The sequence below is a fragment of the Crinia signifera genome, chromosome 12 (assembly GCF_055691185.1).
Source record: "Crinia signifera chromosome 12, ASM5569118v1, whole genome shotgun sequence".
Taxonomy (NCBI): domain Eukaryota; kingdom Metazoa; phylum Chordata; class Amphibia; order Anura; family Myobatrachidae; genus Crinia; species Crinia signifera.
Window position 1 is genome coordinate 82,677,148 of NC_139228.1, and position 27,388 is coordinate 82,704,535.

The 27,388-nt window shown below is 44.9% G+C and overlaps 1 protein-coding gene across 9 annotated transcripts in view; it reads left to right on the plus strand.

The window, feature by feature from the left end:
- The window catches only part of MARK3 (microtubule affinity regulating kinase 3), a 74,233-nt gene that overhangs the window by 14,573 nt on the left and 32,272 nt on the right, over positions 1-27,388 (plus strand). For all 9 annotated transcript variants that reach the window (XM_083167818.1, XM_083167820.1, XM_083167819.1 and 6 more), the window contains exons 4-8: positions 15,434-15,482; positions 18,469-18,534; positions 21,466-21,536; positions 22,492-22,548; positions 22,967-23,203. In XM_083167818.1, coding sequence (XP_083023944.1) covers positions 15,434-15,482; positions 18,469-18,534; positions 21,466-21,536; positions 22,492-22,548; positions 22,967-23,203 — 480 coding nt within the window. The remainder of the gene's footprint in view (positions 1-15,433; positions 15,483-18,468; positions 18,535-21,465; positions 21,537-22,491; positions 22,549-22,966; positions 23,204-27,388) is intronic.

Here is a 27,388-nt window from a genome sequence, read left to right on the forward strand (position 1 = left end):
ATCAGTGAACACATTTGTTCGCTTTTACCAATTTGATACGTTTGCGGCACCGGCGACAAACTTCGGTCGTTTTGGTGTTGCAGGATCCCCAGAGCTCTCCCTCCCGGGGAATGGTCTTTGGAACCTCCCCGATGTAACTCCAGTGTCTCCTGCTGCATGATAGAGAGAAAAAAGGATTTTGGTATTCACCGATAAATTCATTTCTCTGAATCAGCAGGAGACACTGGACGCCCTCCCAGCTCATGGATCCTGCTCGTTGTGTGGCTGTTTCAGGCCCGGTTCTGTTCATTCGGTTGTATATGTTTGTTGCATGCAAGTTGTTATACTTAAGTTTTTTTGTCACCATCTCCTCTAGTAGGACAATTTCCTAACTGGGGGTCTGATGGGTCTTAGAGGGGAGGAGCCAGCCTGCCCTGAAACAAATTAGTAGTGCCTAGCTCCCAGCATTCCCAGCTCTAAACCCCGATGTAACTCCAGTGTCTCCTGCTGATTCAGAGAAATGGATTTATCGGTGAGTACCAAAATCCTTTTTTATAAGTGATATTCCTATTTGTTGCTAATCTTTAATTGTTCTCCAGCCAATCGGCTTTGTTATTTTTCAAACACATGCTGATTGGTTGGAGCACCTTTTTAAGATTGTGAACGATCGATAGGGACATAAAAATAATTCTGCTTGTTATTAACTAAGCACGGGGCGATTTTTCAGGATGTTTTCTAAGCGATCTAACCTAGATTGCTTAGAAGATGCCCCTGTATCTGTTTGTGTGTAGGGCCATATAGATGTGCGGACCCGTGTGCCGTTATCGCTCGGTGATTAATATCTGAGATAAATCTAGTTAATCATTCACCAGTCAAGGCCAGTGTTTTCAGCTGAGAACGCTGGCCCTGACAGATCGCTCGGTGACAGATCGCTCAGCGCACATCACTCTACAGTGCTGACTATCTACATTGCTCAGCAACAACTCCCCATGTGTAGGACCCTTTAGGCCTATATTTAATGATCGGGGGTAATGGCTTTACCCCGATAACCTGGTGCGTGCAGCAGGTGAAGCGAATTCCCCAAAACGGGGCTTTTTCAAGTGATAACACACCAGGTATCAATGAGAATGTTTTTCGGGTGCAAAATGTTTTTTGATTTTGGTCAAATTGTATAGGCCGGAAAAGAAAAAATTAACATTGGGAAAATACACACAATGATTTTTTTCAACGGTAATTGAATATTTGCCCTAAACACAAGTTGCCATTTAAAGGCCGGATACACTATGCTGAAGTATTGCATGCAAATATGTGTGGTAGCTTTGGGAAATTCTGGATACGACGCCCACAGGACTGATCACAATTGGAGGCAAGTCACATGCGATAAGGCGCTATTCACGTGATTTATTAGCCTGATTGGTCAAAAACATATGAATAAGGGTCATATTGAACTAGTCTATAGGGGCCTTAACACAGAATAATACATAGAGATGTACAAGGTCCAGTACGGACTGGTCTAGAGCTATATATGTCTATAGCTGTATAGGTGGATACAATCTGTCAATGCAAAGTGGCAACTGTGTTACTAAATATAGTAGCATGACCTATAGGAATCTGTTATTCCTGTTCCTTTAGAAGGTGTTGTCAGTTCTTTTGTAATACTAATTAGATATTCTGGGAAACCAACTAGCCCCGATACTGGAAAGTGAATAGCAAATGTCAGATTACCGAGTCGGTTTAATATTAAAGGGAACCTAAAAAAAATTATGTTAAGCTACAAAAGGATAGAGATACAAAGCAAAGTTGTTAATTGTAGTCAGACTACAGTAATAGATCCTAAGAAGAAAATAAAGGCCCATACGCACTGGGCGACTTTGAGCTGAAAGACGGTCAAAACTCAAAGCCGCCCAGTGTATATGGCCTGGCGGTGAGCGTTGCTGCGCACTCCCGCATCATTGCCAAGCAAACCATATTACCAGCAGATGAGCGGCTTTGAGGACGGCTTTGCATAGCGATGCAGAGCTGTCCTCTCCCCACTGACTGCTCCGGGCAGGGGGAAAGCCAACAGTGAGCGGCTTTCCCCACATCGATGAATGAGATCATCGCGGTCCGTACACCCTGGGCATAGTCGCCCGGTGTGTATGGACCTTAAGCTTTGCTCAAGATGGAGTCAGATGTCACCAGGGGAGACCTACATAACATTGTGTAAGGCTTTTGAGACTTACACTCCTACACACTGAGTCCTGCACACGTAGCGATGTGTGCAGATGAGCAATGCCAAATTGCTCAGAACGCTCAGCGCACAGCGATCTGTTAGGCCCGGGGTTCTCTGTGAAAACACTGGCCCTAACCCTGGCGATTAACTAGATTTATCGAGCATGCTGGCTATTAATCGCCGGGAGATGGTGACGTGCGGACATGTGTATCGCTATGGCCCCTACTTACACAGCAATTTCTGAGCGATGTGGATACATTTAAGTAACATCGCACAGAAAAGGGCCTGAAATCGCTACGTGTGTAGGCCCCATAAGGAAAAGCAAGGAATGATGGACTTGTGCTGTACATGACTCTGCCACCTGCTTTCATAGTTAAAAACTTTTTTTGGTAAATTTAAAAGGTCCCTGTTTATAACTTGCACAGAAAGGAAAGGGGATGCCATGGGTTTTTTTTTGTGGGGTTTTTTTTTTTTTTTTTTAAGTGCTTTTTCATCCTTTACTATCCAAGTGGGCATAGAGCAGGGATATGGAATCTTTGGCCCTCCAGCTGTTGTTGAACTACACATCCCAGCATGCCCTGCCAGTGTTTTAGTATGGCCACATTGCAAAACTGTAACAAGGCATGCTGGGATGTGTAGTTGCACAACAGCTGGAGGGCCGAAGGTTCCCCATCCCTGGCATAGTGACAAAATAGTTTGCTGAGCATTGAGAGGCGTTGTGTATGAAGCATGGCGAACAAATTGGTACACTTTTATATGGTGACCATGTCAACGTAAGTCAACATAAACAATATAACATGAAAAGCTCAAGTCGACCTAAGGCTTGTCGACTTAGTAACGGTCGACCTATTGTGGTTCATCCTATGACCCATGCCCCCTGTACAGTCCCCTCCCCCAGGACACCCTGATATGCCCAACAGCTATATTCCGCTGATTATGGTGCTTAATGAGGCGAAGAGTAAAACGTCACATTCCCAGCAGATGGTGACTATTTCCCATCAGTGTTCTCAGTATGAAACCTGATCAGTATGCAGTTGTTTGTGCTAAACTGACCAATCCCTGCCAGAAATGCAGCAGGTTTTTATTAGATCTATATATTTTTATTGTAACTGTTGCTCAGACATGTATAGTATTGCAAGTGACAGTAGGCAATGTGGGGTCAACAGTCAGCTGTCTTCCCTCCCCATAAAGGAAGGTAGGAAGGCTGTTTCCCATAGGCAGCAGTTTCCTCTCCACTCCTGTTGTCCTGCTGTCGGCCACATAATCGGCAAGAATAGGAGTGGGGGGATGGGGAAAGGAATGCCACTCAGACAAAAGTCCCGTTCATGCCATCGGGCCACAGACCCCGGGACATTTATCTTCCATCTAGCCTGCACTCCGAGCTTAATAAGGCTGGTATCCTAAATACGGCTTTCATGTATCCCCCTTGCTCTATTAGTAGACAATGTAGTCTGAATTAGCCGGACACCTTATACTGCTACACTGTGTATGTCAGTTCTGCGTCGTCTGAAGGTCTGGTTTTCCAATGGTCTTTGTGTGGTAGAGACAGTCACATTGTTGATTGATCTGTTCTACTATGTCATTGAATAATCTTTTTCGCCTGCAATACAAATAATATAGAAGCTTTGACTTTAAGGGGGGATTGAAGTGTAATGTTCCTCAAAGGATACTTATGCGTATTGGCGGTTGTAGTGCCGACACTCAGAATACCAACGCTAGGATCCCGAATCCTGGGAGGGGTCAAGTAAGTATGCCTACCCTCCCTCCCTGTAGCCTAATACCCCTTTAACATTGCATAGCCACAGGGGTTAGAGTGAGGGGGAACAGTCCTGAATGGCATATGTAGTGTAAAGTGAAGATGAGCAACTGTGGACATTAATGTGTATAAGGGGCATTACTGTGTGATTTAATATAAATCAAGGGCACTACATGCGGTGTAATGTGTATACGATTGTGCTAATATCTGTTGTGGGACCATTATCCCTTTCCGGGTGGTAGGGCACAAATTGCATGGCACTGGTCTAATTGGGGGGGGGGGGGGGGGGGGGTCAGTGTTAGGGGAACAGAGTTCCACCACCTCTCCAGGACCAATTTAAGCCCTGCATAGCTGGGTCAAACTTGGCACCAACCTGGCTTCAGCGATTTCACAATAAACCTGAGTGTCCCATTATACAGCGGGCAAGCTGGGTTTAAACCCTCCTTAGGTTGAACTGCCGGGTTGGTCGACATGGGTTTTACGTTTTGGTACTTTCACATCACACCTCAACATGTCACCAACGCGGAGTGAAAGGGATAAAAGTCTCCCTCTAGTGTCTAAACCAGACATGTCCAAACTATGCCCTCCAGCTGTTGTGAAACTACACATCCCAGCATGCCTTGCAATAGTTTTAGCATTCCCTAATAGCAAAACTGTGGCAAGGCATGATGGGACTTGTAGTTTTACAACATCTGGAGGGCCATAGATTGGACATGCCTGGTCTAAACCTAACCCGCATACTGACAGTGTGGGTTCTTGTTCCTGATGGTAGTCGGGATAACGGCGTCCGTATTGTGGGTGTCGGCAAAAGATATCGGACATATGCAGAGAGAAAAGGGGTTATGCTGGTGGGTGCGATGTGTGGTTCTGGTGGCACAATGTGTCTATTGCTCTAAGAAGTCTCCCCCCCCCCCCCCCCCCCCCATATTTCACATGTTACTGTGGGCAACCAATTTATTTAGCTCCTTCTAGAACAGGGCTGGGCAACACCGGCCCTCCAGATGTTAATGAACTACACATCCCAGGATGCTTGCATTAGTTTTGCTATGTGGCCATGCTGAAACTGATGCAAGGCATGCTGGGATGTGTAGTTCCTCAACATCTGGAGGGCCGGTGTTGCCCAGCCCTGTTCTAGAAGATGGTGTCTGGTTGCCCATTAGCAACATCCCATGTGAAAAAACTCCCATCTTCGGAAATTTACAATTGAAAATAAAAAGCAAGTTCTGCCTCTGGTTGTCACCTTATCGCCCGCTGTGTGGTAGCGGGACAGGGCATCGTGCGGTGTCTAATCTGCACTCGTTACAGGACGGTTGCAGATAGCTCAGTCAGCAGTGCCCCTGATTAAGCTCATATTTCTGTAGTGTTTGGTGCAGGGCAAAAACGTTTCCTGTTGGAATGGATCTAAGCTACAATCCTGATCTTGCGCGAGTGATCTGCAGATGTCTGTGAAGGGTTGTTTTGGAGTGAATCAATTGCTGTGATTGCAGGTTTCTTGTGTGTAATACAACCAGAAAAAAAGTGGGGTGAGCCCGCCCCAAATGAGGGGGGGATCTAGGGGGTAGTGGGATCTAGGGGGTAGTGGCCTCCCAGCAGCTGCTTTTAAAACAGGTTAGTTAGTCTTGTAAGGTAACCAAAAAAGAAAAGAGTAGTAGCAGCGCTAAAAATGAAATTAAAATATTAAGAATTGGATGATCTTTACACAAAATATTTTACTGAAGGTATAAAACAATAAAAAAAGACATGAACATGTATAATAAAAATGATTGCATATATGCACAATATAGGTGTGCCCTATTCCACACTATAGCAGCTTATGGAGAGTCCGTTCCTATTGTGCCCAGTTGGGGGGGATAGAAGATGGTATAGTTACCGCTCCACACACAGTGTTGGGAATGTCCTGATGTCCACGTGGTCGGCCCAAGTTGGCACAAATCACCGAAATCCACTGGAGTAGGTTTAGGACAGATGGTGTTATCCTCAGGTACCTGGGTGTTGAAGTTTGGGGTGGTGGAGTTGCGGACTTGATTGTCCCAATGATGATAATAGAAGACAAGTGATTTCCTAGGCTGGTCCGGACTGCAATCCAAAGTATTGGTGGTGGAGGAGGGGGCAACAGCACTCCTGACGCGTTTTCCTGCTACAGCAGCTTTATCAAAGGTATCTACATACCTTTGATAAAGCTGCTGTAGCGGCGAAATGCATCAGGAGTGCTGTTGCCCCCTCCTCCACCACCACCAATACTTTGGATTGCAGTCCGGACCAGCCCTGGAAACTACTTGTCTTCTATTATCATCATTGGGACAATCAAGTCCGCAACTCCACCACCCCAAACTTCAACATTTACTTTTCATTTTTTAGCGCTGCTACTACTCTTCTTTTCTTTCTTGTGTGTAATGTCTTTATTTATTTATTTACAGCTTCTTATATAGCGTGGCGTATTCCGTTGCGCTTTACAATTGGGAACAGCAGTGATAAAACAAACTGGCTAGAAACAAACCGACATAGAGGTAGGAGGGCCCTGCTCGCAAGCTTACACTCTATAGGATTATGTTCAGTGGCCCTGGGCTTTTTTTAGAAAAGTTATTATGTAGATTCTTATCCGCTATGAACCAATCATTTTACTTGCAAATCAAAGCGCCAATCTTCTAATTAGACACCAATAGTGATGCACTTAAATAGGGATGTTGGTCGGCAGTCATTGGGTCGACATACTGGAAGGCCGACAGGTGTCTAGATGGACAGTCAAACGGTCAACATGGGGTTTTTCCATTATTATTTTTTTAGCAGACAGGCGGTATTTCATGCCCTACCATCCATACGGGCGTGGTTAGAGAATAAAATAGTGTGCCCAAAGCATGGCGAGTGTCAATGTTGACTGTCGACATTCGGGTGAAAAACCCATTGTCGGCCTATTTCTTTTGTTAACCTAGACACCTATCGACCTTCCAGTATGTCGACCCAATGTACCCATTCCCTTGAATATGACAATCCAAATTCTGTTAACATCTAGTAGTTTGCAAACAAGTCCGTTTTCACGAAAAATGACATCGGGCACCAGAAATAAATATGGGACTTGAGGTTATTTCAACTAGTTCACACTAGTGGGATGTGGAGAACTGGTTGGGGGGGGGGGTGAAATGCATGAAGCTTTTAAACTACACTTGGGAATCACAGTGCAGGCAATCGCTTGTATCCAGCAGTCTGTGTTCTGTTGTCTCTTTAATATTTGATAAGACGGCCATCTAATATCGCCTGACAGAGCAGAGGAACGACTATATCAGGAAGTGAGGTAATACGGAAAAACGTGGCGCAGATCAATTAGACTTTTCTGCTGTTGGTAACCTGAAATGTTTTGTGTGTAGACATTTTGCACGGTTTCATTTTAGGTTGTCCAGTTACAAGCAGCGGATTTTGGGGGTGATTCTAATTGACTCTGTAAGCTGCGAAGCTGAGTGTCCATGCAAATAGCAGACCCCCATTGAGTCCGTTCGCAGTCAGGGTTTGCACATGCGCTGAAATGACTTTGCGCAAACACTGCCCATTTGTTCAGTTCACTAAGAGTGAACCAGAATGCATATGGACTAAGTCCTGTGTAACCAATCTATGTATATATGAGCGGCTAGCCACTCCTCACCTCTGAGGGGAAGTACTGCTACCACTAGAGGCCACTCAATGGGAAAATTTACTAATTTCTGTGGTAAAAGTGCTAACAAAGTGAAAGCAGTTTTTGCAGGGACACAGATCTGTTTCAAACTTGCTGCATATGGAGAGAGGGAGCTGTGAAGACAGATTGGAGGTAGGAACAGATAGGGGCTGGGGTGGAGAGTTTGTGGGCTAAAAACTATCACAGCTCAAAGTGAAAGTACATTGCAGGAGCCGTCATTTTTACATGGTTTTAACCGGTATTGGTTATAAAAGGGTCTTAAAGTCTGGATCCTACTCATTCTGTTGGACACTTGCTGGGTTCAGCAATTGGCGCCAGTTGGTAGATCTTGAGGACAGGTTTGGCCACCCCTGGTTTAGTGTGTACGCACTGTATAGTTAGATACATAGTCCTGTGAGTCAGTATCAATCCATCTGTCATCTGTGCATGCTGTAAATTCCAGAGTATTTCGTCAATTGCTCTTGGGTGTGGCCACAGAACGGACGATACCTGATAATGCGTACACCACTTAAATGCCATTCAAAATGTTAGTAAATCAGAGACTGCATGGAATATATTTTAAGCCCCGTACACATGGGGGGATATATCGCCGAGCGATATATCGCTCACTGTCCTGTTTGCATCAGGGACCAGAGATGGTCGCTGATGAAATAGAAACTGGCGGAGAAGCCTGGCAGTGGAAATCAGCTGGTCGCAGGAGCATGTTCCTGTGACCAGCGATCACTACGGTGGAGAAAACGGGATATATCGCCGGTGCACACTCCCATCGCGGGCAATATGGTCGCTCAGACAAAATTGCCCCCGTGTGTACACAGCCTAAGTTTCATATTCAGACTGTGACTTTCTACATGGTTTGTAGTCTATTTGAAAAGTTTCACATCACTCATTTGGTCTTTTCCCTGCGTTATCGCCGAAGAATCTTTTGTCTGGCTGCTTTTAAGAAGCACTGGGCAGAAAAGTCCTTATCAACTTTGTGAAAAGCCTCTACATCCAACAGGGCCATCTGGGAGATGAGGTCTGCAAACACCTACAGGGAACCAACCATGAATGCTATACAGGTGTTAGGTGGACACATAGAAGATCCACATGCGTTGGGTTGGCCACTGAAGGTCAACATGGCTTAGTTTGACTCGTGAAATGGGTCAAAATGCCGAAGGTTGGAAGGTTGACACAAGCATTAGGTCAACAATGGTTAGGTCAAAAAGTCAACATGGGTTTTCACTGTTTATTATTATTTTTTTTTTTTAAGATGACATGTGCCGACAGGCAGTATTTTGACTAGGGCGAGGGGGAAGAATAGAGTAGTGTGCCAAGCGTAGCAAGGTACCGTGCCCGAAGCATGTCAACATTCGGGACGAAACGTCAACCCATGACGACCGAATGCTTGGCAACCTTCCAACCATGTTGACCTGAGGCAGGTTCGACCCATTTCATGTGTTGACATAAGGCACGTCGACCTTTAGTGGTTGACATAATGCATGTCTAGCTAATATTCCAAAACATAAGCTCTATCCCATGTACTTTTACATTATGTTCTTTACACTAACCTTTAAAATCTGGGAGTTAGTTTGGCCTCACCCTGTATTTAACCAAGCAGCTTACAATTAATTACATGGCGAGCAGAAGTCACAGGATCGAACGCAACTATTTGGAACCCTTCTCTACGCTTGGATAAACTGGGCGAACAACGATATACGCTATAATATCTAGCTGTAACTTTTGATGTGTTTGCCGCTGCTGCACTCCTCCCATTAGGTTGGATAGATAGGTCGCAGTTAGGATGTTTCCTGACACTGCTTGTTGCTACCACGTATCTGTACGCTCCGTGTAACATATAGCCGCAGAGTACAGTGTGCACCAGGGCTGGTGATGATTCACCATTGTAAGACTATGCTGTTTAGTTGCTAATCATCTCGAAGCTGAGTAAGGAAACAGAAGGTGATTTGGCAGCTCCCAGTGTAGGCAGGATGGGATGATTCACTGGTGAAGGCCTTGCATACAGAGACCATTCTTGCAGACAGTGGATCATTGTTTCATATGGAAAAGATGCTTCGGAATTAGTACTTGAGAACTCCCACAATCTCTAAAAGGCAGAGATTAAACCAGGGGTTGGTTTTGTCAATTTAAATCACAACTGCCACTGTGACAGGAGCCTTAAAAGTAAAAGGTACTTGTTTCCTAGCAGGGCGCACACGAAGCTATTTGCTTAGTGGGCTATTCTGCGTAGTGAAATCGCATCGCATGACTTTTTGTGCCTTGCGATGTGTGCTATGCGATCTCAGTAGTTAATTTATTCACTGCACCCTGAGTGAAATCACATCTGAGGTCAGATGAGATCTCAGTAGTTCATATGGTAAAACAGCAACACTCTCCACGTCACCTCGAAGCGTGGCGAGCGCAGCGGAACGCGTCCTCCGACCTTTTGATACCCCCACTATCCACGTCGGCGTGGAGTTGATTTTATATAGTGTGGCGAGCCACCGAGCCCGAAGCGTGGAGAGCGTACGCGGATTACTTTATATGTATTCCGCATCCCTCGCCACACTATATAAAATCAACTCCATGCCGACGTGTATAGTGGGGGTATGAAAAGGTTGGAGGATGCGTTCCACCGGCCCTTTGCGGGGCTCGCACACTTCGGGGTGACGTGGAGAGTGGGTGCTGTTTTTAGGTGTTTTACCATATGAACTACTGAGATCTCATCTCACGCCACAAAAAAGGTCCAGGCGATGCGATTTCACTCAGGGTGCAGTGAATGAATTAACTAAATTAACTACTGAGCGTACGTAGGAAATCTTGGCGCCCTGCTAGGAAACAAGTACCAAGTAAAATGTTTTTCTCCCTTCCTATTGAAGCTACGTCACGGTCACTGGTAATCGTTTGCTGTTGGATGAAAAGCTCAAAAAGTAAAACCATTGATCTGAAAATGATGGGGTTTACTTTCCTCGCCATGCATAGATTGTAGGGGGGGGGGGGGGGGGTGGGATTGTCAATAAAAAAGATGCAGCTTTGTACCTGCTGTTCTACTTTAGGTCACGGCTAGGCTCAATGAGACCTAATGGTGACGATATCATTTGTCAGCAATATAAATGGTTAAAACTGGTGTGTGCCTGGTAAAGTGCGCACATCCAACTGGTGCCGCATTATGCAATTTTCCTTTTTTTTTTGTGCGTGCGAATTGGAGTATTTTTTGTCAATTTTTAATATATTGACCATAAACAGACCCTTTTTTTTTTACGAAAATAGAAATCAGTATATCAAATATATAGAAAATACATAACACCTACCACAAGTCCAATAAAAGACAAATACAAAATATTCTGATTTACAATACTATAACATAAGAATCACGAATAACAAATATAGATTAAACTGGTATCCATTAAAACCCCCATGCATGGTGTAGATAATGGGCGCTATTCAATGCCACTGGTGAGGGGGTTGTTCTCAGAGAACAATCCTCAGTCAAACCCTCTCACCAGCTGCTTGCTGTATTCAATGTTTCGGGGGAAATCCTTGCCATCAGAGGATGGCAATTATTCCCTTAAATGGTGAGGTTCGCCACAAATGCAGCGAGCCCCACCATTTTGATGGGCGCAGCTGTTTCCACCCTGCTGAAAAGAACCAGCGAGTTGGAAACGGCGAGTGAGGGGGGGGGGGGGGTTGAATACTGAGGGCGAGCAATCGGTGCTGCTCACCCCATCCTAGCTCTCGCCCTCAGGGCATTGAATACACCCCAATATATGAACTAATCCCATGATGAGATCAGATTCAGGGGAGCGCCTTTTTTTTTTTTGTCTACATAATTTTTTTTAAAGCCATTTATATCTGCGAGCTGGGGCACACTACTGATCTGTTACGGACACATGGAAGCTTTATTCACGGTTTCAAATCTTACAGCCTTTCAAATAATTTTAAAACATGAGCTCATATAGTCTATCTCCCTGTATGCAACAGTTTCCATTAGGGGCCAGTGTAATGCTGAGTGTGAATACTTCAAGTAATATGTGAGGCATGTGAAAAAATAGTTATAAAAGGAAAATGTGTTCTGTGCAGCCTGATCAGATTCTATTTTTTATGCCCAAAATAATCTTACAAGGTGCAATCTGTGCCTCAGATCTCCTCCTTATGGTCAGTGTTCTCATGTGCTTTTGAAACAACATCCCAGGCTGCAATCCTGAAATTTCTATTTTTCCTCACGCCACTCAAGGGGAGATGTATGAAGCAGTGATAAGGGAGGAGAAGTGATAAAGTGCCTGGTACTTTATCACCAGCCAATCTGCTCCTAACTGTCCCTTTTTTAAACCCAGCTTGTAACTTAACAGTCAGCAGCTGATTGGCTGATAAAGTACCAGGCACTTTATCGCTTCTCCTCTGTTATCACTGCTTCATACATCTGCCCCATAGTGTGGGAGTGGCTTCCCTTTCTGTGGTCTAATACAGTTAGTCGTTGGACTTGCTCCTGCTTTTAGCTCCCTGTTCCATTACAGGCCACGGTAAGTCTCAAGGGTGCACTCAAGCGGACTTCTGTTGGTTCCTCCAGAGGGTGCAAGCAGAAATTTGCACGAATGCTACCTCGAGGCCTACCTTGTGTGGAAACTGCATAGCTCTGGGAACTCTCTGGTGATGACGGTCACTGAGGAGAGATTGCATCTGCCACGTATGGTCTGGACCATTGAAATTTTTACTAAATACCCGGCCCTTACAGGCAGGCTGTAATCTCTCCCTCCCCATATCACTTGTAAATGCTATCATAGCCACACACGCACATGCAAACACAGTACTGCAAGCTCTGGGATGGCAGTTTGACGAATAGTGGCTGTCCAGTTCAGCCTTCCGGGGACCAGTTCCAGTTGACCCATTCCCAGAAAGTAGCACTGTGAATGACCTCTAGCATTTGAGGTTCTGGGCCAGATTCTCTAATCTTCAAAAGCGATCAATTGGAGAGTGATACACAGCCAGCCAATCCGCTCCTACCTGCCATGTCACAGACTGTGTTTGATCAATGTCAGGCAGGAGCTGATTGGCTGGCTGTTTATCACCCTCCATTTTTTCACTTTTGAAGCTTAGAGAATCTGGCCCTGTGTATTTTCTCCAACTGACCTTCTGTGTTTTACATTCTAGACCTGAATAGTAGAATGTGGATTTTAAATGTAAAGATGTACAGTTGGCTGATGTGTAGTGTGTTCGGTCTGGGTATAGTCAGCGTCTCTGTGGCATTGCGCAGTGAAGGGGCAGTAGGAGAACATGTTACATAAGATGTCAGATGAGCCCGGCTCTTGCATTTGTCATGTGAGAATAAATCTGCACCTTTTTATAATGGATTGCCTTGTGCACTAGATTTGTAAATAGCATCTGATTCTTAAAAATCCTTATATAGATCATTAACAGTAGTGCTTTGTAGAGCCGTGATCAATGGAAGTTGGGTGACCTCATAGTTACTGTAAAAAAAAATGTTTCCCGTGTATATTGATTTGTAATAAAGCACATGGATGTATATCTGCACAAAACATTATCTCTGCTTTATAAAGTAGTTCAGGGGTGGCCAAACCGGTCCTCAAGATCTATTCTGATTGCTGGCCTATCACTTATGGGGAAGTCCGTTTTTTATGGGATAGGATAGAAATGAAGAACATACTTTGGCGGAGTGCCCTAACGCACATGAGGTGACGGTGGCCGGATAAACACTGCCAACTGGGATCAACACAAAGCAGACCTCTAATGAATTGATAGGCTAAGTTTTCTGAAAGAAAGAAAGCATATACTAGAATAAAGCATTTCTTGCATGGATTGCAAGTTTGATAGTTATCCTGCATCAGACGGATCAGCATCTTATCGTAATCACGTCCTAGTGAGATCTCTGCCCTGTACAAATCTTCCTGGCCTATTTGTATTATTAATGAGGAGTTCTTGCTAACATGCTGAGTTCCAACATCCTGGTGTCAGTGCTTCCTCTGCTGTACTGGAGCTGGCTTCCTCCCGATAGATCACACGTTAGCTCTATGTGCACTGTAGGCACTCAGACTGCCTGGGTGGAGTAGGAAGCTCAGAATCCCATTTATAATTTATATCTTGCATCAATCAGCTGACAGTTAATGGAGATGATGCTTTTTGTGCTAAATGTAGATTCGGAGACGGCCTACTTAGTCATTTCTTTCACAACGCAAATGTCATTTGTTGAATTACAGGCCTCATGTTGTAAGACTTGTTTCCTTCCATTCGGAGAGAATGCAGCGCTTGTCAGATGTGAGGACCACACAGGGGACAATATGCTTGTGTCTTTCCAGTTCACTATTAGAGGTTCAGTAAATTTCCCCACGTGGTTATTACGGACAATGGGTGACTGTGATCCCTCTTTGGCATAATGATGAGATTGCATCTCGTTTTCATTCGTTGAACAGTGATATAATAAATACGTACTTTGTACTTTCTGTGTTTTTTTTTTCTATGCTAAATTTGCATTTTGTTGCATGGAGGTCTATGTACTATGTTTTTGTAAAACATTTCTTTGTGTTTGGGATTTGCATATATACTGTTTTAAAGGTGTGTACACACCTGCGATCTGCGAGGAACCCGGTGGGGTACTGTCATCGGCTATTGCCTTCACACTTGCTGACGCAGATAGAGTTGTAAATGAACCCATGAGAGCGCATATTGACAGTTTGGGTGCTGCGTACAAACGGTGTTAAAATGAGTAATATTGCTCCTAAGGGCTAAAAGTGAGCAATGTCGCTCATTGTATCGCACCGAGTGTACGCACCTTTAAATTGTGGTGCTGTACCTAAAATATACTACACGTCAGAAGTCCAAGAATGCCACTCATTCTTTTTCTAATTCATCGGGTTCATTTTGCAGCTTATATTACCGTGCGTGCGTGTGTGCGCGCGCACGGGCAGTTTTGCAGGTGATGCACCAATTCAGCAGAAGCAGGACTGGAAATGTATTTCCACTAAGCGCCATTGTCTAAGCTTGCCACCTGGGAGACCATTTATTACAGGTCAATTGGATCCATTTTCAAATCAATGAAAATCTTTGTTGTACTTCTAGCACCAAAACACTCATTGGGTGGTATTCAACTGGTTTCCCCCATCCCCAGCAACAGCTACTCAATTGTTTCTGCCAACAGAATTTCAGATCACCTGGGGTGGTAAGCTGAAATGCCCCAAAATCCTGTTGTGCCTCTTAGTTTAGTCTGTTTCAGCTGCATAGCGTCGCTAAACCCGAGCATAATGAGCGCGATATGTAATTGAATACTGCGCTGCAAGCTCTCGTAAATGTAACCAAGTGATCTGGCGTGATATAATAATTCAATATCGCTCATTTATTAATCATTTAATATAAACATTCAAAAAAATGTTCCTGTTAGCAAATAAGGTGTTTAAGCCCTTCAAACCCAACATCTTTTATTTTTTTATTTTATTTTTAATCATATTTGATCCCTTGGGCTCTGACTCGAATGGTAGCTTCTATTCCGGGTTGTTCAGTTTCACACTGCTTAAATGGGTTCCTTCACATTCTAAACTCTGATCCCCCTCCACCAATAGAGATCAGTAATGCTCCTTTAGCCCCTCCCGGTATACATATTTTCTCTAAACCTGTGAAATATTTAATGTTTTTTTGCAAATATTTTTTTTTTGTTTTTTCTGAACTAAAGTCTACAGTGAATGTACCCCAAAATAGTGTAACCCAGTTTACCAATAGTGATTATTCTGCCATGGGACTAATGTGTGAAATCATTTGCAATAATTACAGTACATTAAACACGCTACCATTTTCAATGTATGTGTATTTGTAACCATTGTTTTTCTGTCTCTTTTTGTAGCTTTTCAGGGAAGTACGAATAATGAAGATTTTAAATCATCCTAATATAGGTGAATGAGTTTTCTTTATATTATATTGTGTTGTATTGAAGCGTATTATGTCTCTATTTGCTAAGTAAGGTATTAAAATGTTTTTTTATATACTGCAACAGCAGTGGTTCCCAAACTGTGTGCCCTGGCACCCTGTGGCAGGGGAGGCTCATGTTGGTGGTCCACAACTAAATCAAATTCTGGTCAGTGACAGGTAAAATCCGTGCTAGTGGCAGCCAATTATAAAGCATGTAGACCATGAGAAGCACAACTGTACACCACCATATAACTTAACCAAAGGGTGATCGGTAGGTACACTGTATCCATATATATTATCTTAGTGGTGCTGATAGTCTAGGGTGCCATGATACAAGAACGTTTGGGAACAACTGCTACACATCTTACAGCTACACATCTTACAGTATATCTGTCTGTTGCTTGTTACATAATTATGTCCTGCCTGATTTAGTAAATCAAGGGAAAACTATTCCATTTATAGGGGGAGTTCAAAAAGTCCCTCCACAGTGAGCGCGGTCTGGCTGCAAATCTCTATTTACATAAAAGTTTATGCTTTATTTATATGGATATCCCATCTCGACCACTCCGCTCTGCACATGATCTGCGTCTCTCTTCTGCACGGATCACTAGCTCCCATTCACTATTACAGGACTTTCATCGGGCTGCTCCCACCCTATGGAATGCCCTTCCACGCACAATAAGACTCTCCGCTAGCCTCCAAACTTTCAAGTGTTCCCTGAAAACTCACCTCTTCAGGCAAGCCTATCATATTTATATACCGCACACATAACCCTCTGAGGCACTTATGTATTATACAGCTTCCCTTCTGGACTAGTAACTTGTTGGGACTGCTATGCTATTACTGGTGCCTGTCCTTGTGTTTCCCTCCTATATCCCTATAGATTGTAAGCTTGCAGCAGGGCCCTCCTACCTCCAAGTCTGTCTGTTGTTACCCAGTTTGTTTTATCACTGTCTACTATTGTAAAGCGCAACGGAATCTGCTGCTCTATATAAGAAACTGCATATAAATAAATAATAAAATATGGCACCATAGGGGATCCGCAGTGCCCAATTGCAAAGTACATAAATAATAGAAAAAAGTAACCTACAATTGAATACAGTAGAGAACAAGTACCGGGTACATACACATAGCTGCATCGGCGTGACTGAGAACCGCAGGATTGGGTGCCATCAACAATGGTTTAAGCAATAGAAGTAAAAGCACATGAAGGAAGAGGGTCCTGCTCATGCAGCTTACATTGTCATATTACTGACTAATAGCAGTCACTTCAGAGGGACCCAGTATAAAGCTTTATCATTTTGTTGGGTTTCTCAGTCTGGTATTGTTAGAGTTCTTTAAATGTGGTTCCTTTTTAATTCCGATGCCAGCTCTGAGGAGCCCCATGATCGCAATTAGGTCCCGTCCTTGTTAATATGACCTCATGGGGTGTTCGTCAACAGCCGCACATTAAACACCTGACCAATGTCCTTGCCAGTGCTGATGTTAGAGGATATTCAAGGTCATTTATCCTTGTTTTTGGCTTTCTCTGTGTTGTCATAACAGAACAGTTTGGTTTAGTGCACATTTTAATACAAACAACGTTTTTCATGGCCGCAAACAAGATTTTCTTACCGTGCAGTCCTATTGGGCGCAATTTGACAATGACCTTGATGGGTTTAGTAAGAATCCTTAACAGAAAATCGAAATGTAAGTTTTTCCCTCGCTTACATAGGGAAAGATAATTACATTATTTGTATAACGCACGTATTGACTGCAGTGCTTTACAGAGAATATTTGGCCATTAGTCCCTACCACAGTGGAGATTATTATTATTATGACGATTACGCCAGAAGGGTACCGCAGCGCCTAATGAGCAAGTAACGAATTATAGTACAAGAGAATTTGCTAACCATTATCATTCGGTGTATGGGCAGATGGGGCCGTGACCTTGCCAGCAAGTGTTTATGTACAACGTTTACCATATTTTCGTAGTTTTGTGAACCTGTCACTTAATGCAAATATCCTTTTATAAAGGTGATCACTACTCTTAGGAACCTTGCATGTTTGGGTGCCACTAGGTCAGGACGTGGGCCCGGCTTCCTTCCCCTACGGCTCCTGATGTCTGGAGTGACTCAGTGCTTAATTCTGCCACCTGTCTGAGCTCTTCACAACCTCCTGTTATTTGGCTGTATAAGCGAGTTAGTAATTGTAGGGCTTCATTTAATGCCTGTTGCCTGTAATTGGGTCACAACTGTTTATGATGTATCCAGGACATACAGAACTACGAGAGGTGACTCCATGTGTTTCTGACAGGGAAAATCCTTCAATGTCAATCCCTTAACTCTCTGTAGAGCGGCCATCTGTATAAACTGAAGTTCAGCAACACCATGTAGCCGTAGCACTAGTGCTTTCCCTATATCGGCTTTCTGACCTGACGTGTTTACGGCATTTCCAGGAAATCGGATTCTCCCAGCACAGGGGAGTAATGAAATCCCTTACTCATAATTTCCCTTGCCCCTAGGCGCTGCAGGATTTTGCGTGCTGTAGACAAACAGGTCCTAGAAGCGTCCATACTGAGGTGGACACCTGAAATAGGTTGACAATGGCAAGGTCAAAAGGTCAATATGTTTTTTTCAATTTTTAATTTTATGTCCCACGTGGCTTGCTTTGCACACCACGCTTTGGGCTTGGTGCCTCGCTGTGCTCCCCCACAATGTCATAGTGGATGGTAGGGCATGAAATTCCATCTGTCTGCACCCTCCCAAAAAAGTGAAACTCATGTTGACATTGTAGACCTTCCAGCCCTGTCGACCTTGGATATGTTGACTTATTTCAGGTGTCTACCTACAGTGGACAACCCAATGCAAGTCCACCTAATGACCGTATCCCATATCACACAACTCTCATCCGAAATCACTTATCAGCGCTGTAGAAATGCAGCTTTGTGGTGGAACCTAACTGGTTTTTTTTTTTCTTTTCTCTATGTAGTTAAATTATTTGAAGTAATTGAAACAGAAAAAACTCTCTACTTAATAATGGAATATGCAAGCGGAGGTAAGTGCTATTCTACACGTAACCTTGTCGTAAATAGTAACTAGATGTCTCCGGTCGTTTGGGATGCGCGTTGTGTTCTGCGGAGTGATCCATCGCCTTTTCACAGCTCATACTGGGGACACCGCTGTTGGGTCCCATGTGCATTGTAGGGCAGGGAATTTTTATTTTATTTTTTTCCAATAAATAAAATTTAGTCTGTGGAAAATGGCGGACCTGTAGTTAACCAAATTGCATATTCTTTCTTTGACTGCTATATGGGAACTTTAATTTAAAATAGGTTTTGGGTTAGATTTGTTTTTACCTGTGAAATGTAGTAAAAAAATTAATACAAATGTCTGAAATTCCCATTGATTACCCAACATTTTCATTGTAAAGTACAGCAGCAGAGGCAGTATGCGCCCCCCGCCCAAACTCCCATGTTGACCACAGGACGCTGCGGTGTAGAAGTTAGGCTTCCCCCATTACTGTAAATGAGAGCCGGGTCGGATGACCCGGCATACCAGTTTACACTACCCACTACTTTACTTTCCTGACCAGGGTAGAACAAGACAGGACGTCTTGTTCTACCCTGGTCAGGAAAGTAAAGTCACCGCTGCTGACCCGGGGATGAGGGACAAACCTGGGTTTTTGTCGCGGTGTAAAAGGGGTATGAGTCTCCACTCTAGTGACTGTGTGACCATATTATGGGATGACAATTGGCCACTGATTGTGAGCAGTGTGTTCACAACTACCCCTCAGTGAGGTCCGCCCCACAGGCACTGTCTGTATCAGCAGGCTGCCTTTATGTTTCCCTCAGTGCTCTCTGGTAATAAATACTCTGCCCCTTTTTAAAATGTCATCTTAGAACAAGCGTTAGTATTTGGCAGCAACCCCGTGCGAGTGTGGTCAGCAGTGTTAATGAAGTACAGGGAAGGGAAGTTTATTTTACAGAGGAAAGTGCCAGAGCAAGAGTTCATGTTCTGCAAGTTGAGCTTTTTGGCGTAACCTCAGATGTTCTTATTAAGGTCTTGTTTAATTTGTTGAAATGTTGTAGACGAATGTTCTGAACTTTACAAAAGAGGATTTTTTTTTATTTTTTTTTGAGGGTGCAGTGGGCAGTTCTTATGAATTTTGCCCTCTGCATTGCACAAGATCATTGCCTGCAAGATTAGTGGCTCTTAATGTTTGATAAATATTTATTGCTTTATCATTTGCTGGTCTTGTTTTGGTTCCATGTTCAGTGCATTGATGTGCTAGAAATGATGTACAATATATATTTATTTAAACGGGAACCATGCCCCCTTTTTGGGCTGAGAACGTTGCCTGGTGACTGGGAAATCTCTACAGCCGTTTTTTAAATTGATATTTTTATTTATTTATTATTATTTTAACTTTTTTGTTAAAATTGTGTAAAGGTGCCCATACACGGTACAATTATTGTATGCAATTTGGACTAGATCGCATTGCGTAGGTTTTGCTGTTCAATGAGATGAGATCTAGTACAAAAAGTATGAGCAGCACAAACTGTTCGAGCTGTACGATGAGATGTGTGACGGAAGCGCGCATCTCATTGCACCCAGCAATTGTACCGTCACATATGAGCACCTTTAGAACTTGGCTTTAATCCATCTTGCCTTTACTAAAATAGTGTTTTCTGCAATTCACAACACTGCTTTCTGAACTATTCCCAAAGTGCTCTATTTGTTTGGTAATAAAGATTAAAAGTGTACAAAACTTTTTTACATTTGTAAAATGTTCTTACCTGCCAGAGTTTCTTCTATTCGTGTCAGGACCCCTAAATAAAAAATAAAAAAAACGATTAAAGTTGGATGAATATATAGGCAGGAGAACTGGAATATAGGAGGATAGGGAAAGTGAAAAAAAAAACCAAGGGTGATTGGTAGTAAAATAACCGCAAACTAAAACTGTAGCCAACAAACCTATGGGGGGGAAAGTCTATTTCCCAGCTAAGTAGGGCTTTTGAGAGAGACACACACACACACACACACTTGACACAATTCAGTTGTGTCTGAGCACACATGCATATCGCTTAAGTTTCACCCCAAACAGACAGGGTATAGCCATGTGAAATGGCTAAACTGGTCTAAAGTCCTGCACACAGAGCACATTTATTATCGCGCCCCATGAGGCTGCAAGAAGAAATGTCATCTCCATGGCTTCCGAGAGCCTAAACGGCTCATTTCGCATCCCCTAGTGGTAGCCATGCCCAAAAACAATTGAATCAGCCCCTATGACCAAATAAAGTAGAATCCTGAGATTGGTAGATTGCAGTGATGTGTCCAATAGGAGAGGCAGGTGGTGGGGTGTGGCTGCTGTAGCTGGTGGGTGTTCGACCTCCATGCTAGGTCTTGTGTTTAAGGATGTCGTGTAATTCCTTCCCAGCTGAATATGTAACATATGTTAAATGAGTTTTGGGTTAAACGCAAGATCTGAGGAATGGGCGGGGATACCAGGAATTGCTCTGAGATTTGAATGTTTTTTTTTTTTCCCAATAGATGAGAATTTTAGGGCAAGCCCAGTATATGTGTAGCAGCCTTGCTGGTCACGAGCATAAGTCTGAAGAGGTGATTTAATGCACCAGTCCTAATGTTTATAAAGCCCTAATCCACAGTACACCGCATATGTGATCACTCACATCCCTTCCTTTGACATCACTGTCTATGCAGGAAGGGCCCTGGTCAGAATGGAAGCTGTAATGTCTTACTGTCTGCTATATACGAAGTTTCGGATAGTCACGCTATGTTCTACTGACACCGTACCACATGCTTACAATGTCCTGCTCAATTGCTTTATTCCTAAAGATAAACCGTTTATTTGTATTTCTCCTGAAGCTGCTTAGGTGGCTAGTCATTGGGGCACGGTGCGGTGTTAATGTACCCTGTTCTGTACTCTCGTTTCATCGCTCTCCTTTCCTCATGGTTTCCTCTACAGGGGAAGTGTTTGACTATTTAGTTGCACATGGAAGAATGAAGGAAAAGGAAGCAAGAGCCAAATTCCGGCAGGTGGGTCATATGAACGTGTTCTCTCGACAGCCGTAATAAATGATAGACGAGCGAGCACCTGTGGTCTGGATGTAGCAGCTGTCAATCCCAGGGACACTGGGATCATACTTTGTATGTGCATCAGTGTTCAGCCCCCGGTCTGTCATGGACTAGGAAGCTGCTGCTGCATTAATGTTCCCCCTTTTGAATATTTCACCACTTAGTATATAGATGTCATGCATCGCCTCATTGGTTACGTTGGTCATGTGCTGTGTTTTATTCCTTTATCATGGGTGATGAAATGTCGCTGTAATCTTCTTCCTTACCTGTGACATATTGTAGGTTATACTTCTGTGTATCAGGTTCACCTAGAGCATCATATAGTTAGCACACAGCGTAAGAACCATTGAAGTGAATAACTCGTCTGCTGCGAAATGTATGATTGTAGCTAACAAGTTACATTGCTGATTACCCAAGCTTCTGGGTGCCGCTAACATCCTCTCTGTGGCCGAGCCTATCCCTGAATGTGCTGCATTGTGGTTGGAGTTGTGTCCTGTTGATCCATCTCTAGACGACAAAAGTAAAAATGATGCAAATAAATAATTTCCTCTGTTAGAAGCAGCGTATACTACAGCTGGCTACTTAGCGCGCATGATTCCGTTACCGTAAAATAATGAATAGCATGTAGCCTGTGTTCTCACATACTTTACAGTTACTCTGGTTGTATAGTGGCCAGATATGAGGTTAGACGTGGTCACTGATAAATTTCACCAATCATCGGTCTCTACTAACACAGTTTGATCCTGGACACCTTTGAAACCATTCATGCAGCAGTTTGTTTATCTACAGTGATTTTATTTCAAATGTGCAATCGGATACATTAAACTATTGATAAATATACTTTTTTCCTGTCCATGATGCTTTAACAATAATTATAATGAACAATTATATATATATATTTTTTTTTTTTTATCAGATTGTGTCTGCAGTGCAATATTGTCATCAGAAACACATAGTGCACAGAGACCTTAAGGTAAGTAACATTATGTAACTTTATTGGGTCAACAACTCTTTAGTATATCATTTAATTTGAGTGTGTTCTGCAAACATTATTGATGTCCGTGGAGTATACACTATGGCCCTACAGGTGTATTCCCCCAATACTGGAGAATGGAATCATCGATGGTGGATGGCCATTCCTACAACTGACTTATCATAAATTGAAGATTTAGAGCATTTTGTAAATGTCACCAGAATGTGTAGTGTCTGCTTGTAGAATGGAGGGATCTTGTGTAACCTATGGGACATTGTGTATCAGATTACACACATCATTACTTTTTTTTGTTTGGGGGGGGGGGGGGTCTGGCTACTGAGAGGGTGGGGGAACTGCTGTGGGGAGATCTGCGCTGTAAAATGTGGCTTTCATGGTATTGCTCTCCCCAATTTTACAGGCAGAAAACCTTTTATTGGATGCAGATATGAACATTAAAATAGCAGATTTCGGATTTAGCAACGAATTTACTGTTGGCAACAAACTGGACACTTTCTGCGGGAGCCCGCCGTATGCCGCACCCGAGCTGTTCCAGGGGAAGAAGTACGACGGGCCTGAGGTGGACGTTTGGAGCTTAGGGGTTATTCTCTACACGCTTGTCAGTGGATCCTTACCCTTTGATGGACAAAACTTAAAGGTGTGTTCCCTTGCCTTCCAAACCCTAGTAATCTAGCTGCCTTATAAGGCACTAATATGAGCACTCCTGCGTCCTCCCAGTGTAATGCTGCCTACACCTCCGTAAGCTGAATCTTATGGGATATTTTGTGGGTTGCTCGGATTCTAGTAAATCAAATGTATATCTCATCATCCCTGGCAGTAAGGAAGGATGTGGATATTCGTTGTATTAGTGCACATATAAAGGGTGCCGAACGGGGGCTATTCTCCCTTGTGGGGGTCCACTACCCCCATAGAGGGAGTATAGAACCTGTGGCGAGCCCGCAAACGGCTTCTTTGCACTCACCCTCCTGTTGGAGCACCGACAGTCGGGGTACTGACCATTGTGATTCCCCCCCCCCCCCCCCCCAATATAAAAAGGGTTTTATTGGGGAGATGGAAAATTGATGCATTTCCTGGATTACTTGAAAATCTGCTCTATCCACCTTTAGTGTTTTGTCCTTCTGTACAGTGATTAAACTACATACCGGAGGAAACTAAATACCATTCTGACATCTGGGTTCGTCCACTTTCCAGTGTGTATTTTCTGACTGCTCAACATGACTAACCTGCCAGCAGTCCATTTTGTGAAAGTCAATCGGTATTGAAAGGGACAGGAAAATAAACAGTTGCACAGTTCAAAGCCAATTAAAAATGATATTTCGGGGGGGGCGTGGCTACGGCGGCGAGCGAGTAGGACGTGCATGAGCGGAGCTCCCTGGTCGCCCATCCGTTTACCCATCCTGAGCCTCGGACGACACCCGAAAACACCGCCAGCAGCTGCCCGGTGACTTCACCCTACCCCGCACGAGCCGCCCGCCTGATAATCTTGGTCCCGGCGCCGTTACCAGCCCGTCGGACCGAAGAGAGGACTGCGGCCTGCCTCCCCCCGCCGCACAGCTTACCTCCGCCCGGACGCCCGCTGCTGAGGCTGCATTGAGGGGGTGACTCCTCCGGAACACTCACCCGCCGGCGACATCATCCTGAGTGCGGCACCCACTGTGGGGAAGATATCCCGAGCCTGCCTGCCCGGAGCCTGGTGAGTCTCGCGCTGCGGGCGCCATCTTGGGCTCAGCAGCGCTCACATAGCCACACAGCCTGCAGCAACCCTGCCAGCGTGACTTCACGTCCCCAACTAGCTGACCTGCCCAGGGGACCACCGCTATAGCCTGACACCGCCCTGCATTGTCTGCCCTGGTGAGGGTAAAACACACCAGCTAATGCCCCTCGCCTGGAGCGGCGTCCAGTGTGGAGGAAACAGCCTGTCTCTACCCTCCTGTTGTCTGGTGCGTCCTGTGCTGCGGGCGCCATTTTAGGCTCAGCAGGCCACATACAATTAGATAAGGAAGCGGGCCTGCAGTAGCCCCTCATTGGGACTCCATATCTTATACCTGCTGCAACTGTCCGGGGCACATCACTACAGACCTCCCATTGCCCTCCCATTGCCCTGTACTGTATGCCCTGGTGAGGGTAGCCTATATCTTCTCACACCCCACCCATTGAGCTAGCACTACAATCTGCATCAATAGAGCCTGCCTCTGCTGAGGAGCGGGATTAACACCCCGGCAATATTCAATCATGGTGAAGCAGAATCAGAGCACCTCGGCAGCAAAGCTAGCCAAATTTGCAAGGGGACAAGAGGCGCAGGGCCCGCAGGCACCCCAGGGGGACTCTGGGCAGAACCCTGGCAACTCAGCTGACTCTGCAGCCCCTCCTGATGATACTTCTCCTGCACCCCCATCTCTCCAACAAATCCTGGAGGTCATTGCTGGCACTGAGAAACGTTTATCTGATAAAATGGAAAAGGTACAGTGCGATCTATCCCTCCTTAGACAGGATGTGCAGCGCATCAGGGAGCGGGTGGGGGAGGTAGAGACCCGGGTCTCAACGGTTGAAGACGCAATCGACCCTATGAAAACCACAGTCTCTACCTTGACACAACAGGTCACAAGCATCCAAAATAAATTAATGGATATGGAGGGCCGTTTGAGGAGAAACAATGTCCGCTTCGTAGGCCTGCCGGAAAAGGAGGAGGGCGCCACGCCAGAGACTTTCTTGGAGGCCTGGCTTATTGAGACATTCGGCAGAGAGTCCTTCACCTCCCAATTTGCTGTCGAGAGGGCCCACAGAATCCCCACCCGTCCACTACCTCCGGGGGCTCCACCCAGGACCTTTATAGCCAAACTCCTACATTATAAGGACCGTGACACGATCCTGCGTCTGAATCGCACCAAAGGCCCTATGACTAGAAATGGCGCCACCATCTCTACATTCCCCGACTTCGCCATCGAGGTGCAGAAGGAGAGGGCCTCTTTTGTCCCCGTGAAGCGCAGACTGCGAGAACTAGACCTTCAATACTCCATGCTGTTTCCGGCCCGGTTGCGGGTGGTGGCGGAGGGAGAGACCAAGTTCTTCAACAGCCCTCGCGAGGCGGCAGCCTGGCTTGATAGATTTGCGCCTGGTGCTCGCCAGATGGCCCCGGCCTGATACCTTGCAGCAGCCAGAAGCAGGACTTGATACTCACCTACCTAGCCACCTTTTTTCTTTTCATCTCCTATGAGCCCTCCAGGAGATCCCAAGTCACAAGAGTGGTGCCGGTGCTGCTGACTACCGTGAATATGATTAGAGCTGTGTTACATTTGACTTGATTTGCTATGCCTTATGCGGGGGAGGGGGGGGGGAGGGGGGTGGTGGGGGGGAATTTTGACAAATGCTGTGTATGTTCTTTCTGCATAAATGTTGTTTTAGGCAAGTGTAGGTAATATACGGCCAGGGGGCCCCGATGCTCGTATTGGTAGCTATTAACTGACTGCTCCCATAGTTCGGTAGATATTGTGACCTTTTCTCGGTCTCTTTAGTTATTAGGGTTAGGGATATAAGTATGCCTAGGTTGGGGGAGGTATACAGGGAGGGGGTGTATTTTGTTGGGATTGTTTTTTCTATGTTTTCTTGCTTTTTCTTTCTCTTTCTATTAGTCATGCTAGGGATTCTGACTCAATATGTATAACATTGGGGGGCGCGATGTTTATTCAGGTGATGGTTGTAGTTTACTCAGGTCCACAGGGTGGAGGCACTGCCACAACAGCTCCTTACGGCCCGCATCCTATAACTCAATATGACGCAACTTAATATTTTAGCCTGGAATGTCCGGGGGTTGAATGATAGAATTAAACGTTCCCTAGTGCTCAAGATGGTTAAGCAGTACGGTTCGGGCATTACCTGCCTGATTGAGACCCATCTCGAGGGAAACAGACTAATGTCACTACGCAAGCCCTGGGTGGGATGGGCATACCACAGCTCCCACACTACTCACTCCAGAGGGGTCTCAGTATTAATAAACAAGTCTGTACAATTTATGCTACTAGACGTGAAAACTGACCCACTGGGCAGGTACGTTTTTCTTCAATGCAAATTATACTCCCAGCCCTTCTTTATCCTCGCGGTCTACGTCCCCCCCCCTTTTAACTATGATGTTTTAAAACAAGCGGCTGCCTATGTGGCCCAATCTCCTGATACACCAGTCATATGTCTTGGGGATTTTAACAAACTAATGAATCAACGGCTAGACAGATGGTGGCCCCCTGACTCCGTCCCTACTGAAGACCGCCCCACAGCCTTTGCTAAATACGTAGAGTCAATTGGCTATAGGGACGCCTGGCGAATGAGACACCCTGCGGTAGCCCAGTACTCCTGCTTTTCTAAGACTCACCACTCCTTTTCACGTATTGACCTGGCCCTCGTTACTCCCTCAGTACTGCCCAGACTCCAAAATATCTGCTATAAAGCGAGGGGCGTCTCGGACCACTCTCCTTTGATGCTGACGGTGGGGATGGAATGCCAGAGGGGACAGTCCTTTTGGAAGTTGCACCCCTCCTGGCTGCTGCAGCTTGGTGAGTCTCCGGACCTCCAGTCTTTGTGGGACGGGTACTTTGATATAAACACAGGCACAGCCCCTGCCCCGATAGTGTGGGAGGCATTCAAGGCTTACCTGCGGGGCACCCTTATATCTAAAATTGCCTCTGTTAAACGAACACACAAAGCAAAGGGTGTGGAGTTGGAGGACGAATGTCGGAGCACAGAGATTACACACTTAGAGGAGGGATCGGAGGAGTCCAGGGTAAAATGGGAACTAGCGCAGAGTACCTGGGTCTCCCACCTGGAGGACCGT